The sequence below is a fragment of the Natator depressus genome, chromosome 11 (genome assembly GCF_965152275.1).
Source record: "Natator depressus isolate rNatDep1 chromosome 11, rNatDep2.hap1, whole genome shotgun sequence".
NCBI classification, from domain to species: Eukaryota; Metazoa; Chordata; order Testudines; family Cheloniidae; genus Natator; species Natator depressus.
In genome coordinates this window covers 41,702,276-41,718,385 of record NC_134244.1, presented here as the reverse complement: position 1 = coordinate 41,718,385, position 16,110 = coordinate 41,702,276, and the positions used below count along the sequence as shown (strand labels likewise).

General features: G+C 38.8%; 1 protein-coding gene across 2 annotated transcripts in view; it reads left to right on the top strand.

Moving 5' to 3' along the window:
• CIRSR (corepressor of RBPJ and splicing regulator) overlaps positions 1-15,886 on the top strand; it is a 43,515-nt gene extending 27,629 nt beyond the window's left edge. Inside the window, exons 8-10 of one of the 2 annotated variants that reach the window (XM_074967609.1) lie at positions 11,121-11,227; positions 12,763-12,848; positions 14,575-15,886. In XM_074967609.1, coding sequence (XP_074823710.1) covers positions 11,121-11,227; positions 12,763-12,848; positions 14,575-15,283 — 902 coding nt within the window. In that variant the 3' untranslated portion in view covers positions 15,284-15,886. The remainder of the gene's footprint in view (positions 1-11,120; positions 11,228-12,762; positions 12,849-14,574) is intronic. The other variant, XM_074967608.1, reaches the window with a different exon arrangement.
• The last annotated feature ends 224 nt before the right edge of the window (positions 15,887-16,110 follow it).

Genomic DNA, 16,110 nt, shown 5'->3' with positions numbered 1-16,110 from the left:
CCATCCCACTCCGTTTAACCACGCATGAGAGACACTGACCCAAATAGAGGCCCTAATCTGAACTTCATGAAGCACTTTCAGGACTGCAAAGGATAAAACTAATTTAAAGTCAAGGATAGAAGATGTTGCACTTACTATTTTCCCCCACAGTGGGTATGAAAATTACTCCATCAAAGTGCATGTCTCATCTGAACTCAATCAGTCTTCTCTGTGAAGTAGTAGAAAAGTTGAGTGAGAAATGCTCAACTCTGTATTAGTGGAAGTAGCCGAGATACATTAGGTTGTCTTGACATGGAATGTTTCCGCTGACTGGGACTTCATTGTCCTTGTGGTGGAGTGAAAAAGAGCTCTGCTTTTATCTCAGTCACAGCCATGACCTAAATTCAAAAATTCTGTCCTGTGATCAAGCTCAGTTTCTGATTTCCACCACTGGTGCTCAACTTTCTTCTTTCTCCAGTGACACAAAGGGAGGGGGACATTTGAGAGTATTTAGTGGTAGAGACTGAAAAAGTGTGTTCCAAAAACCTGTTGGGTAGAATAATTCATTGGTTTTTACAGTATACTTCCTCCAAGAATTTTAAAATCTAGCTAATTTTCTTTCATCTCCAAGGACAGACCAATTAAAACAGGTCTTCCACCTCAGACTGTGAGCCCTGACCGCCAACCATAGGAAGCAGTGTTCTGGATCTCTAATTCAAACTCCAAAATAAATCCACTGTGGGGCCAACTAGGTATATTCAGTGAAAGCCCACCAAAGAGACAGCCCTTGGTTGTTAAGAGCTCTTGAGTCAATCTAGAAGAGCTTGTCTTCATAGTCGATTAAGGTTTCAGAGTAGCAGCCATGTTAGTCTCTATCTGCAAAAAGAAAAGGAGTACTTGTGGCACCTTAGAGTCTAACAAATTTATTTGCGCATAAGCTTTCGTGAGCTACAGTTGCATCCGAAGAAGTGAGCTGTAGCTCATGAAAGCTTATGCTCAAATCAATGTGTTAGTCTCTAAGGTGCCACAAGTACTCCTTTTCTTATAGTCAATTAAGTCACCCAGAACAGCAAGACTTTGTGACTTCAGATCTGAAAATAATATGATCAGCTCATCCTGGTGACCTGCACAACTAAATACTTCTTCCCATTGCAATCCAGTCCAGGGACTCCTACGCTTCGCTATGTAGTTTTTGACCAGTAGGATTGTCTGGTTTGTAAACATAGGTTGCAGAGTTTACATTGAATAGGTAATCCAGTAAATCCCTTGTCTTTTCTTTAGAAGTTGCTAGAGGGACCAGGTCTAAAGCTTGATTGATGATAGTTATCAGTTTCCCTCAGTGAAATATAAGAGCATGTTCTTAGAATGACTGCTGCATAGGAAGCAAAGTAGAACAGTGCTGTAGGTTTATTCCATCTGAAAAATACAATTTTGGAAATATTACAGTAGCATGTAATCTCAGGTCCTCTTTGGATAGGAGAGAGTAGACAGTTTGCTTTTTGCCAAACGTTATTCCAAAAATAATGCATTATTCAAACGATACTATCTCATAGATCCATCAGCATATATCTGTGGAGGCTCTGTAATGATGGATCTTAGGGTTGTTCCTTTTAGAGTAAAAAGAACACACATTTAAACTAGAAACTGTCCCAAACCAGAACCCCCATTCCAGCTCCCTTCACCTGTGTGAAGTCAGCATTGCCACACTAGTCTGTTTCTAGTTCGGCACTCTGGATCTGTACAACTTCCACTCCCAAACTTGAGGAAGGGTTTGGATCTGAATTTCATGGTCTAATCTAAACAATCTGTGCTTTGGTAAAACCTGCATTATATGCAAACAACTAGGGTGCACTAAAATGTGGCTAATGTTAGAAAAGTGACTGTAAAAATGACACCTGTTAGCCTATGATCAGTGACTTCCCTATCAAATTGTCTGTTCTGAATCAAAACAAGATTCAGTAAATGCCACTACTATGCAAGCATAACATGATGTCTGAAAATCAGTTACTGTATTCTGCCCCTGCCTCTGATGGGAATGAGTTATGCTTTCACTGCCTCTTACCTCAACACTTTCAATAGGTAGTCTAGAATCAAAACTTAGTTGGTAACTTAATTGATTGCATGTAGCAGAACAATTCAGCTTGGTCTTCTGCAGTGCTGGCAGAAATGAAAGCTTTTGTCAGTAAACTAAGCAGGTATTATCAAGACAGTGCATCAGGAGCAGATAGGAGAAATAACAAAGTGCTGTTTTGGTAGTCACTAGTGACCAGAAGATTGATTTTGTCCATGCTACAGTTTGGACTATTCTAGCAACCGCTATATTTTATTTAATTTTCCACCACCATTGGGGAGAATTTGAAAACCATGCTTTAGACCACTTAAATGTAGGTCTACACTTTAGCCAGCATTATTCTAATGAGAGAGAAATCCCTGCCCACATTTGTTAGTGGAAACCATGAAAGCAACTACTGTGTACTAAATACAGTTGTTGGCTGTGTGACTTCAGCCATAGTGTGGACAGGACCTAAAAGGAAATAGTTTCAGACGTAACTTCCAGTCTTCTTGTGTATGGAAGGGGAGAGGCCTAAATGGGGAATGAGAGAACTTGTAATTTAGACCTGTAGCAAGTGAAATATAGGATTTTTTTTTTTACCTTTGTTGTTTAATAGAGATCATCAGATTGAAGTACAATCTGAGTGCAACCATAACAGAGCATTCAGATTTCTCCTGATATTTAATTGAGATCAATTTAACTGAATTAAATGGGACTAAAATCTCTCATTTCACACTTTATTAAATGATTTCAGTTTCCACATTTAATACTCTAACTTTTTCTGGGCCAACTGAATTGTCTGTATTTTTTTTCTCAAATAGTAACTTTAGCAGAAGAAACATTTCAGAAATAAGCCCATTTTGAAATTTCACCTGAAATGTTTTCAGGCTGCACTAGCTTTATCGCAGTTGCCCCAAACTTCACACATTCATTCACATGACAGCTCAGATGTAGGCCACACTGTATGTTTTATTTTAAAATGTTTGAGTTATTTCTCTTATTTGCCATAACCGGCTGCTTGAGCCCTACAAAGAAAAGCTGATAGAACTGTCAAGTTCCCTCAGCTATTTCCATTCTTTGATGCTGCTGGCCTGCCTCCATGACTCACCAGTTAGGCAGGCTGAGCAACCATGGAGGTATTCTAAGGTAGGCTGGAGGGCGCAGAGAGCAAAGCAGAGCTATCTGGGTCAATGTAGCTTTGGACCCCATCTTAGGACATGCTCACAACCTAAGTTCCCCTGCACTCAGTAACCCTTTACCTCGCCCTTTCCATGGGAGGGTTACTCTGACACATCACAGGAGACTTAGCTAGAAATAGTTTCTCCTTGCACAGTTATTAGGATCATGAAAATAAGGGTCTTGTGTTGGATCTCTGGATGCGTCTTAAACTATGGAGCTTCTTCTGTGTGACTCCATAATGTAATTTTAATTATGCATAAAGCTGAACTGTTTAGCCAATTGTCATCATATAGAGGAAAAAAGTCTGGTACCGTTCTGCAATGACCTGCTTGCTATATGAGGACAATCGCTTTTATGGCGATACAGACCTTTATAGAAATTTACAATTTTTATTTCTTAAATGGGTGTCTTCAAAAGTTTTTATGTAACTTATCTCTGTTAAGATGTAGATTCCAGAAAACAAGCTGTTTGCCCAGTTCAATAATAGTTGAGGTACTGTAATTGCTTTGTTTTAAGAAGAATAAAAAATGGCAATGATGAAACAGATCATTGTTTGATGTTATTTTCAATTTTGCTGATAGATGAACGTTGAGTGACTATTGAAAAAGGGTCTTAGCAATCAGCTCTTTTTATAGGATTTTTATGTCTAACTTTCCATAAACTGGTGACACACAGGACCTTTTCACCCAACTTCCATGCCAACTTCCTCCAAAGTGGTCATTTGTATCCAGATTTTTGATATAGTTTGAGGAGTTGCTGATGTCAGTCTCTGGTTTGCAAACATCAAATATATTTTAAATTGCTGATTTAAGTGGAACTTTTCCAAGTTGATTATCACTAAGGATGGCCAAATTCAAATGTAATTGGATCAAGTTGCAGGGCTTCAAAATAGCTTTTACACTGGACTTGTCCAAAGTCCTTGGGGGAAGATGTTGCAAGGAGGAGTGAGCAAAGCTTGCCAACCATAAGAATCAAGGGTAAAGCTGACACCCCTAGACTTTCAGGTCAACAAGCTACTTGAGGGATAAGAGTGACGTCGCAGATCCTATAAGGCCAGTGACTTTGATGAGATGAAGTCACAAGCACCAACAAAGAGGCCACTCCGGCCTTTGATCAGTCTCCCTGCACCCAAAGAAGGTCTGCTAGCGAGAAGCACTGTGCTAGCAAAATATCACTGCTTGGCTACTTAACTGTAGATTCGGCTCCTTTTCAGAGAGTCAGATAGCCCATAAAGTCCACCTGGGGAAGGTGTCTGGCAACAGCCCTAACTTTTGTCTCATTAAGTTAGTCATTAGAGTGTGGTTGATGTTTAAAAATCCTGAGACTTGAGATTGTCACCTGTAACTTCTGGTAGTTTCAAACTTTTCCTTATCAAGAGTGTGGTGTTAAAGTCTGTATTCTAATATCTCCAGGCAGGAGTGGAGGGGAGAAGGGCAGAAAGGGTGAGCCAGCTCACAGAAATTTAAAATCTAAGGAGGAAGCTTTTTAATTGACTCTGACTGTTCCAGACACTAGAGAACAATTTGCTTTCAGTATTAAGCTTTTTAACCACTCAAATTATAAACCTGATAGACATTGGTTAGATTCTTTAGTTGGGATTTATAACCAAACAGCCACCTTCTCGGACTCTGTCTTAGAATTTGTAAGGATGGATGATTTAACTGCAGTCCAATATTGAGGCCAGTTTGTTAATTTTGATATTGATTTGATAGTTGTATTGCTTTATTATTTTTTTTTTATGTATTGCTGTAGCTACCAGGAACCCTAGTTATGGACCAGGACTCCATTGTGCTTGGCACTGTGCAAACATATATCCTAGTTCATTTAATATTATTCATAATAGTTTAGTTTTGGTTACATTTTATTTTTGTGTTTTAATAAAATTTATAAAACTGATACTGAATCACATTTCTTTCAGTTAGCAACCTGTGTCCAGAATCTTTGAGGACCTGGCTGGATACCTGCCAGTCAACCCAAAAGCCTGACAAGCTCCACTTAATTAGTCTTTGGTTCTCACAGCTACAATTACTAAATAAATACACTACCAACACCTGAACTAGAACCAAGTCTGCAGATTCAAAAATCATAGGCCTGTACCTTTTTAAGACAGAAAAATTTCTCCATTATCTGGCAACTACAGCGAGGATTCTTACACACACTGCAACCAGCCATTATTAGGTAACATACTGTGAATGGGTGAGGTTCCTACACTGTCCCCCCACAACACAGTACACTTGCACAGCAGGGGCTTGTTGAGAATTTACTCCTGTTCCTGGGGTGTGATTTTATTTTGCAGCTTTAGAAATGTAACGTGTATAAGAAAACTTCAAGGCAGGAGTCTATTTACAGTTTTCCATTAACCCTCACTCAAACTTCTTTTCACTGTTTTATCCCTAGGGCTTCCCCCTACAAGATTTCCTGTCCTCCTCTTAGCTCTATCATTTTAAAGAATCTCAGCTTTTTTTTCTTCCTTAGTTGATTCTAATGAAATTCACCTCATCTAGCTACAAGCTAAATCAGCAACATAGTTCCGCATTTCCATCCAGGGTCATAACATCCGGCATCCTGTTTCACTCTATCTGTCATACACATGCCATAACCTTTCATCAGAAATATAACCATCATCAGTGATGTTTTTGTAATTTCAGAGCAGTTTCTTCAAATGTAGCCTGAGCACAAGTTTGCAGTAGATTTAAATATATGGGAAATTTCAAGGGGTACTAACCAGACATTTCTGAGCTAATGGAATCTAGAACACAGTTACACTTGTCAAAATTCCAAATGAATAATTTTTTACAGACTTATAACTAGTTTGACCAGTTTTCTTCAAAGTTTGCAGAAAATTCTCCTTTGTCTTCAGAGCAAACCTGTCAATTTCAGGTCAAGCTAGTTTCACTAACCAGAATTATGTAGAATCGCAAAATAAGGATCATGTTTATTTTATATGTTTCAATTTACACAGACTAAAAAAGGGAACCTTTCCATATGTTGTAGGCACCTTTGATATAACTTCAGTGTAACATACCTATAGATCTAATGTTGCTTACCTCCTTTAAGCGCTGATAATTATAGTAGATCCTGATTCCAATGTAAAGTATTACAGATTGGTGGAGCTATGAGCATGGCTCCATAGTTTCTTTTAAAAAAAGTAGAATCTCATACTAGTCTAATTCATTTTCTTTTCAGTTTACCTTCCACGGGCTCTTATTTTTCCCAGCAAAGTTAATAACTTGCTGAATACAGTTAGTTTTCTTATTCTTTTAGAGAACAGAGATGTTTAAATACACTTTTGGGTTTATCTGATTCTGAGCAGTCACTCAAGTAACAACTCTGGCCTTAAATTCCAACCAAAGTCAATTGGAGCTTTGTACAAAAATCAGTATAAGGATATATTCCCATAAGCTTTTTATGCAAAGAAGAATCATAGAATATCAGGGTTGGAAGGGACCTCAGGAGGTCATCTAGTCCAACCCCCTGCTCAAAGCAGGACCGATCCCCAATTAAATCATCCCAGCCAGGGTTTTGTCAAGCCTGACCTTAAAAACTTCTAAGGAAGGAGATTCCACCACCTCCCTAGGTAACGCATTTCAGTGTTTCACCACCCTCCTAGTGAAAAAGTTTTTCCTAATATCCAATCTAAATCTCCCCCACTGCAACTTGAGACCATTACTCCTTGTTCTGTCATCTGCTACAACTGAGAACAGTCTAGAGCCATCCTCTTTGGAACCCTCTTTCAGGTAGTTGAAAGCAGCTATCAAATCCCCCCTCATTCTTCTCTTCCGTAGACTAAACATCCCCAGTTCCCTCAGCCTCTCCTCATAACTCATGTGTTCCAGTCCCCTAATCATTTTTGTTGCCCTCTGCTGGACTCTTTCCAATTTTTCCACATCCTTCTTGTAGTGTGGGGCCCAAAACTGGACACAGTACTCCAGATGAGGCCTCACCAGTGTCGAATAGAGGGGGACGATCACGTCCCTCGATCTGCTGGCAATGCCCCTACTTATACATCCCAAAATGCCATTGGCCTTCTTGGCAACAAGGGCACACTGTTGACTCATATCCAGCTTCTCGTCCACTGTAACCCCTAGGTCCTTTTCTGCAGAACTGCTGCCGAGCCATTCAGTCCCTAGTCTGTAGCGGTGCATTGGATTCTTCCGTCCTAAGTGCAGGACTCTGCACTTGTCCTTGTTGAGCCTCATCAGATTTCTTTTGGCCCAATCCTCCAATTTGTCTAGGTCCCTCTGTATCCTATCCCTACCCTCCAGCGTATCTACCTCTCCTCCCAGTTTACTGTCATCTGCAAACTTGCTGAGGATGCAATCCACACCATCCTCCAGATCATTTATGAAGATATTGAACAAAACCGGCCCCAGGACCGACCCTTGGGGCACTCCACTTGATACCGGCTGCCAACTAGACAGAAGAAGAAAACAGTGTAATTTTTTAATTATTATTATATGCAAAGAAGGCCAAAGAGATCTTTTAAAACTAAACAAGTTTAATCCTGGAAGACTCTGGCCCCAGTTCTGAACTGTACCTCTTTACTCCTTGGGGAATTCTGCACCAAAAAATTCAAAATTCTGCGCACAAAATTTGAAAAATTCTATAAAATTCTGCCTATTTTATTTGTCAAAATAACACAATATAATCACACCAGTTTCAATTATTTTGGTAATTTATTTCAAAATACCTGTCAGCAAGTATGTCTGTAACAGTGCAAGTAAAGTAAAAAAAAAGGTGCAAGTAATGTGTTTTTGACAAATAGATTCCTTACTAGGCATATTAATACAGAACTTTGAGTAATTCATTTGAACTACAATACAGAAACATATTTCCTGCACTCCTCAGAAGCAGTGCAAAGGCTTGTGGGAGTTGGGGGTAATGGAGGACCTGAGGGAGAGGGAAGGATTGTGGGAGTGAACCTGGAGGGTTGCTGGGTGTGGGTGGGAAAAGTATGGAACAGGATTTTTTGCAGGGGAAGGGAGGAATTATTAGGTAGTTGGTGAGCCTCCCCACATCCCGAGCCTCTCCCATTCAGGCAGGCACATCTGCCCATGTCCCTGCACCCCACCCCACCCCCATGTGGCCCTTCAGCACCCCTCCCATTCAGCCCCTGGCTCAATGCTGTCACCCCACTAGCTTATGAGTGCACTCCCCATTTTTTCCCCCCCACTAGCCCTTCTGAACCCCAGCAGCCCTGTGTGCCCCACTCTGTCTGTCCTAAGCTGGCTCTGCGGGCAGGGTGCTGTGATGAATGCAGCTGGCTGCTGGCTGTTCTGGGGCCACAGCAGCCTGTGGTGGGTGAAAGGTAGAACTTCAGCACTTCTTGGGCAGAATGTATATTTTGCTTGAAAAATTTTTTTTGCACCAGACGTGAATTCTGCACATGTTCAGTGGTGCAGAGGTCCCTCAGGAGTACCTCTTAGAAGGCACAGCCTAAACAAAGAGATCAAGGAGATGAGAGGGAAAGGGGGCTGTAATTCTCTGTTGCACCTCTCAGATCCTGAGCATACCTGTAGCCTAAGACAGCTACCCCCCAAAGATTGCTCTGATTAATGGCAATTTTGAACAACCTCCTATGGGCCACTCTGCCAGTCTAGAGAATAGTTGGAGTGCTTTGAGCTCAGCCACATTCCCCTGCCCCCCATCTCTGACATGCCCCTGTGCCACAGGCATCATGCCACCAGGTCAGTGCTGCCAGAAAAGCCCCTTAAGAGGATATTCCTTGGTGGGGTCAGATAAACCAGTTCTTTGGCCACTTACAGCAGCTGAGCCAACAAAAACAGAGCTATAGCAGGCTGCTTTATGGATGGCTAGGTAACTAACAAAATCATGATATCACAAGTACCAAGAGAAATACAGTGATTTAGTCAGATTGTTCAAAACTGGATTTTTTTTTTTTGCCTTTTTTCTTTTTTCCCTTAACACCTATTTAACTTCAAATTCCAGGTGAGCAATTGGGAGAAGAGATCTCTTTGCAAAAGGCTGAATACCCTATGTAGCCCATGAATGGAGGGCTCAGAGAGCTCCCACTCTAGCTCATTAGTTCTCCAGCAAAAATAGGAAAGACAAAGATTTGAAATTGCTGATATTTTTACAGCAAAAGAAGGAAAACAAGGAAAAAATCTTAAGAATCTTTCAGACTTTTTTATATAATAAAAAACAAATTAGCACATGCATTTATTCTCTCTCCCTCCCCCCCGCTTTCTCCTATCTGCTGACTGGGGATAACTTGTTTTAATTAATTAATGTGTGTAAAATGCTGTGAGATTCTGAAGAGGGCAGGAGTTCTAGAATTACTATTTTATTCTGTCAGTTGGTGTATCTCTTCCATAGCCACATTTCATGTTTGCTAGCTTAGAAGTGTCCTTCTGGGCTTTGGTCTGATTAAACATTTTGATTTCTCTGCTATGGTGAAATCTGCCATCTGCCTTTTCATGTCTGTTGCGCTAGTGTGTGTGCCTTTCTCTCACCCATTCTGAGGTCATTGTTTTGCCCTGTTTAGGCTATTGTAATGCCCTTTTTGTTTGTTTCCCTGTATGCATCATTAAAACTTCAGCTGGTACCAAATTCTGTTGCTAGGTTTCCATCTAGTGTAAGCAGGTACCAAGATTATGCATCAGGAGCAGATATGGATAAGCAGAGCAAGGTTACAGCAGCAGTTCTGACTCGGTTACACTCTCTCTGCCTGTCACATTCAGAATCAGACTCAAGATGCTGCTCTTGACCTATAAATCCCTTCCGAATCTTGACCAGATTATGCTCTCTCTGGTCTGCTCGCACCTACCCCTCCTAGGGCTGGCTCTGAGGTCATTATCTGCTGGCCTGTTTATCTCACTGGCACCTAATTATGCTGCAGAGTATGTCTGCCATTTCAGTTATTACATCTCTCTGAAAATGCCAGTCAAAAGGTATCCAGCATAGACACCATTTCAGACAAAATTGAAGAGTAAAATCTTTCCCCTTTGCATCCAATTGTTAATGTGGCATTACAGGTTGTGTAATTAAAATATATTACAATATTAGTAAGTTTCTTTAAGGTTTGATGGCATACTGAGATGCTACGTATGTTGAATTTCTGGTGAATGGCTTATATCAGTATGATTAATCTGTCTTTTACCTAATAAATCATAACAGCTCTTTCACAGGCAATAGTTACATGTTTTGTTTGCAGATGTACATAGCCTTTTTGGTATTGCATACTCACCATGGCTCTGATCTGTACAGTGACAAGCATGCACAGAAATGTTGAGGAGTTAGAACTCATGTTGATGTTTCCCGTCTCTCCTCAGTCAGTATTTAAAACAAAAAAACAAAACTGAAAGAAAATGTAAACAAGGTGATCAGTACATGCATATTATGTACCTCTGGTCTCAATTATATTTTAGAAGAAAAACAGTCTTTGGTATATAATTCGTTCTTTAAAAATCATTTCAGAGAAGTCCAATTACAAAATCATAAAAATGTATGGGAAAGTTTTAAAATGTGTATTGTATGATTATGAAAAATGATATAATATTCTCTTAAAAGTGTGGTTTCTTATTGCTTTTGGAGAGAGGAAGTATTAAAAAGTCTTTAAGTTAATATGTCTGTTCTAGGCTTCCTATATTTTTTTGTACTACAGTCAAAAGCATACAACCAGACAATACCTAAATATATTGTTTTCAACATGACAAAGTTACATAAGAAGAGAATCCCCTTGCACTTAAAGAAAAATGCAATTATTTTCTATTCTGAATCTCCAGACTGCTGTTTTAAAAAATCATATCTGATTATTTGCTCAGCAGAAGATTATTGAGTTGATTTAGCTGTGATTTTACTTAACAAAATTTCAACTGAATTCCTACTGTGGAGTCCAAAAAAGGTAGAGATATAAATGATACATTCAAACTGTGATTTTTGTGAACAGGGCCATCAATGCACCCCTCAGAGCTAATAGCGGAGATGAGAAACAGTGGGTTTGCACTGAAACAAAATGTACTGGGGAGAAACTTGACTGCAAATGATCCATCACAGGTAATGATCTTTTTATCAGTAAGCTGAAAATGTCTGTAAATCTAAATGTGATTGCTTGTGAATTGCGACTTAACATTTTTCCAATATGCATATCCATAGGAAAGCTGGATAGATCTAGCAGTGGAAAATACCTTGAAATGTATTGTGTTTTGCTGCTTAGTTTTAGCCAAAGTGACAAATCTGAAATGAATTTTTTAAGGCCACAGTTTAATAAATTAAATGTCTCCTCTGGATGACTAGAAACTGAATATGTCCCAGAAGGGATGATTTGGGCTCCTGCAACATACATCTGATGTGATACTTGCTGCCTGCAGGCTTACCCCTGAACTGGCTTTGGATGAAACCAGAGGAAAGCATGCAAAAAATAACTCTCTCTATTTTAAAGCTTTTTATGTTAATTTATTTTTATTATATAATTTTTATTTACAAGACTTTAAATATGTAATTATACTTCTTTAGACTTTCACATAGTGCCTATTTCAGACTTGTAGGTGCCTTAACAAAAATGTGAAATACATAATTTATATACACTATCCAAAATAGCAAGCCCACCATAAAGCCACCTCACTCATATAGCAAGATAACTGAACTACCAGGCAACCAAGTACGGGGGGGCGGGATGACTTGCGAATCAGGGACTGGACCGTACCTTGCAACCCTTCCTAAAAAGCCTGAGTAAACAGACAACTGCTTATGTCCCTTTTTATGCACATAAGCAGCACTCTTTGCCTTTACAGGAAATTATGTACTCAGGAGACAATCTAGTTTAAGATTAGTGTTAAATGTGTTGCAAAGTTCTCACCAGTTTTTTAGAAAAGTTGCATATGGAGAACTTATGTCCTAGTTTCTGCCCTGTTATTGCTCATGAGTTAAAATTAAAAATGTGAAGAGTAAGAAATTGGGCATTCCAGATGCATGTAATTTGAAAGGAAGGGGGTCTTAAGAATTCCTAAATTTAAATCTGACCTGATTTTTAGTACTGTGGTGGTGTTGTGGGTAGAAAATACAGTTGCAACATATTGTATTTGTATAGCACTTTACAGACAATAATTTAAGCATTATGGCACACTTATGAGGTGGATGGGTATAACACCCATTTTTCAATGAGTAAGCTCATGTAAAAAAAGGTTAAGTGATTTGCCTAAATTTCTTTGTGGTTCAGTGGGACTTGCAGTTTCCCATCCACCAACCAACGCTTCCATCTCTTACACTAGACAGAACTAAGGAAAGCTTTCCCTAAATGACTTCGCCTGTGGAAACATTATAGTGTTCACATTATGGTGCTATATGGTTCCTGTACTCTGGCACCCAACTCCTTTTAAACCCAGTATAGATTCCCTCTTTGTAGCAAGCTGACTGCTTATCTTCTCAAGGTTGCTATATAGGGGGTGTATGTGTGTGTGTTCATATACATAAAATCAAATTCTCACACACCTTTTAATGTTCATAATATTTTAATACAGGAATCATGAATTTGAAATGCCACCTTATTTTTATTTAAGGATATGGTATCTTATTACTTTTTCTCTTTATAGGAATTTGTTGCAAGTGAAGGAGAAGATGACCCAGAAGTTGAATTTTTAAAATCGCTGTCAACTAAACAAAAACAGAAACTTCTGAGGTAATTTTATCACAGTTGCATGGCACTTATTCCTATGAGTTTAGCAATATATAGCCAATAGCTTTTAACTACAGTTTTCCATCTACTGAAAAAAAATCAATTTAAATTAATCTACACTTGACTACCAGACTTCGTATTATGCAGCATGCTTATTCATCATTTTGTAATCCAATTGTAATGCAGTTTTAATGGCTTTATTTTCACTTCATATTTAACTTTGAATGCTGTGACACACACACTAACTTTGTATATGCATCGGCTCACAGAGGACAATGTCAATTGCTATTTTAAAATATTTTACACTCCATTGTTTACCATGCCCTCTTCCAAGATTGAAAATTACATTTCTTTCCTTATTGATTTTGCACTTGGCAAAGCTTGACGTACTTCCTTTGTTCCTAAGGGAGCTAAACTTAACCTTTCTTCTGTGTATCAGCAGTGGTGTTACAGTTTACCATAGCCCTAGGATTAGGATTAGCCAGCAGAGGGAGTGCAGGATATTTTTGTGGTTTCCGAACTAAGTTTGTTTTTTCTCTGCTGCTGCCTTGTTGCTTTCATATGCTGAAGGGGAAAAGAGGTTTTACATTTCTTCTCTAATTTTGTGTGTCCTTATTAACCAATTTTGAATCACTGGCTGATAGACCACACAGACATCACTCTTATTTATTTAAATATAATAACTTAAAGAAAAGTTAAAAGAGCACTCTGTGAGCATTGTGAGGTCCAACAGTGTAATTAACTTTAAAGAAGGAAAACAGTTTACACTATTTATGAAGGATAATTGTGTGTGTGTGTGTAATATATATATTACACACACACACACTATATATATATATATATATATATATATATATATATATATATGCATGCGCATGTGGTTTCAGTAATTTAACCTTTAATAATTTTGTTTGGATTTCTAATGTCCCAAACACACTGTTTAAATTACTGTATATTTTTAAATGCTTCAGTTTAGCTAAGTGTTTAGGTCCTCAGTGATTTTAAGCTTCTTAATTTGTTTTAAATCCAATGAAGGCAGTCTAGGTAGCATGTCAAATGTAGTGGCTGACTCATTGATAAGAATTAACAAAATAAGAGTGACCAAGGGCTTAAAATTACAAAACTGGGCAAAAGCAGTTGAAATGAAAATGAATGTGTTTGCTTGCCTGATAGAACAGTGTACTGTTGACTAGACATTTTACACCTCTGTTTATGACTGAATAGATGATAGAGTTCTCCAGAAAGCTGTTAACATCGGGAGGAGATTCTGAAAGGCACATGTAGCAGATAGGCTCCTACCTTCCACTAAGGGCCATTGGGAGCTGGGCGCCTAACTGCTATTTGTGCCTTTGAAAATTTTCCTTGTTATATTACAGAGTCAAACCAACAGAGCCAGCTCAAAAACATCAACTGGTTGCACTACCAGTTGTAAGGGCCAGGTTCACATTTCTTACCCTCACCTTCCTAAATGTGGTCCATTAAAAATTACTTCTTTGTAGTTCTGAGGGATGGCTAAATGGGAGCTACATTTTAAATACTTCAGTTTAGTTTGAGATCAGAAATTTAAAAATACTTTATTAAAACCAAAAGTTCAACACGCTTCGTAAAAAAATGTTGCGTGTTTACTGCGTACTATCGTCTTAAGTGTTGACTGCACAAGAAGGCAGTCGTGCTACATTTTACCTATCTTTAAATGCTTGCTTGATCTTTTTTATTTTCAAAATAAAAGGAAATTGGATCGTCTGGAGAAGAAAAAGAAGAAAGACAGAAAGAAGAAAAAGCAGCAAAAGAAGAAAAGCAAACGTAAACACAAGAAACATAAGATCAGCTCCTCTTCCTCCTCCTCCAGTGATACTTCAGTAAGCAGCAGTGATAGTGAGACTGACAGCAAAGCCATACAAAAGAAGATGTATTCTAAGAAAAGAAAAAAAGACAAGTTTTCAGGGGCTAACAGCAGTGATTCAGAAGGGAAGACAAAGACTAAGAAGGAAAAACTTTATGAAGAACCCTCCAGTAGTCACGGTAACAAGGACAAAGATAGGGAGAAGTGTAGACTTTTAAAGCAAGATAGTTCTGGGGAGAACAACAAATGGAGCTCCTGTGAGAGTGAAAGAAAGTCCAAAAGCAGAAACCAGAGCACAGACAAGAGAGAAACTGAAAGAAATGAGAGGGATAGCAGAAGCCAAAGCAAGGATGAGAGGAGCGGGAGAAGCTCTTGCACAAGTCACAGCAATTACAAGCAAAGGCAGATAAGAAGACGACCAAGTCGAAGCCCCAGTGAAGAGCGGCACAGGAAAAATGAAACCAGAAGCCACAGCACAGATGCGTACAGAGAGAAAAAATGTAGAGAGAGCGGTGGAGACAGGTGCAGTAAAGTGGACCATAAGGAAAGAGGCAGAAACAGCAGAAGTAGAAGCAGAGAGAGAAAATATAGATAGTGTGGGTGACTGGTGCAAACACATCTTCCTTTTGGTTGAGTACCTTTAACCAGGGCTCAGTCAGGCATTGCTTTCTTTTTAAGAAGTTACTTTTCATTTTCCAGTTCTTGTAAATTGTCATGTCCTACAAAACAGCATCAAATCCATTCATGATTTGGGGATATTTGTAAGTTAGATATAAATATTATGGTATTTTTGTAGATATATTTTTGTTGGTGAATGTTTCTTGTATTTGTGTAACAAGCCCTAGACTTTTTGTAAATTATACTTCCTTTGTTCAGAAATATTTTTAAAATACCAGTACATGATGTGTTAACATTCTGTAGAGTATTATTTCTTCTTGCTTCTGAGATGTAACACTTTTGGAGGGGCAGGGGGTAATTTTGGAAGAGCCCCAGGATTTGTATAACGATGCCAAACATTATTTGACATAATTCAGGATAAAAATCACTGCTTCAGACTAGAGTATTTTTGTACTGAAATTTTTTCAGAGGTTTCACATAAGAGGGCAATTTCACCAGTTAAAACAACAGACAGACATATTTCCACATAAGTGTATAGCCAACATTTTTTGACCTCCTGCAGTATCTAACTTAATCGGGGCTATCTAAACATCTTGAACCCCTGTTGGTAGATGCTAGTACAGTGTTGAGTTATTGTTCAAGAATTTCTCAAGACATGAAAAGAATATTCACTCTTTCAGCTGTTTCCAAGGTATCTCATTGTGTGCAATAGAAAGTTAAGGCAAGTGCTCATTCTTGTGTTGTCATGCAGCAGTTTACTTAACAGTTGTGGGATTCCCCCCCCCCCCCCATATGTCATGAGGA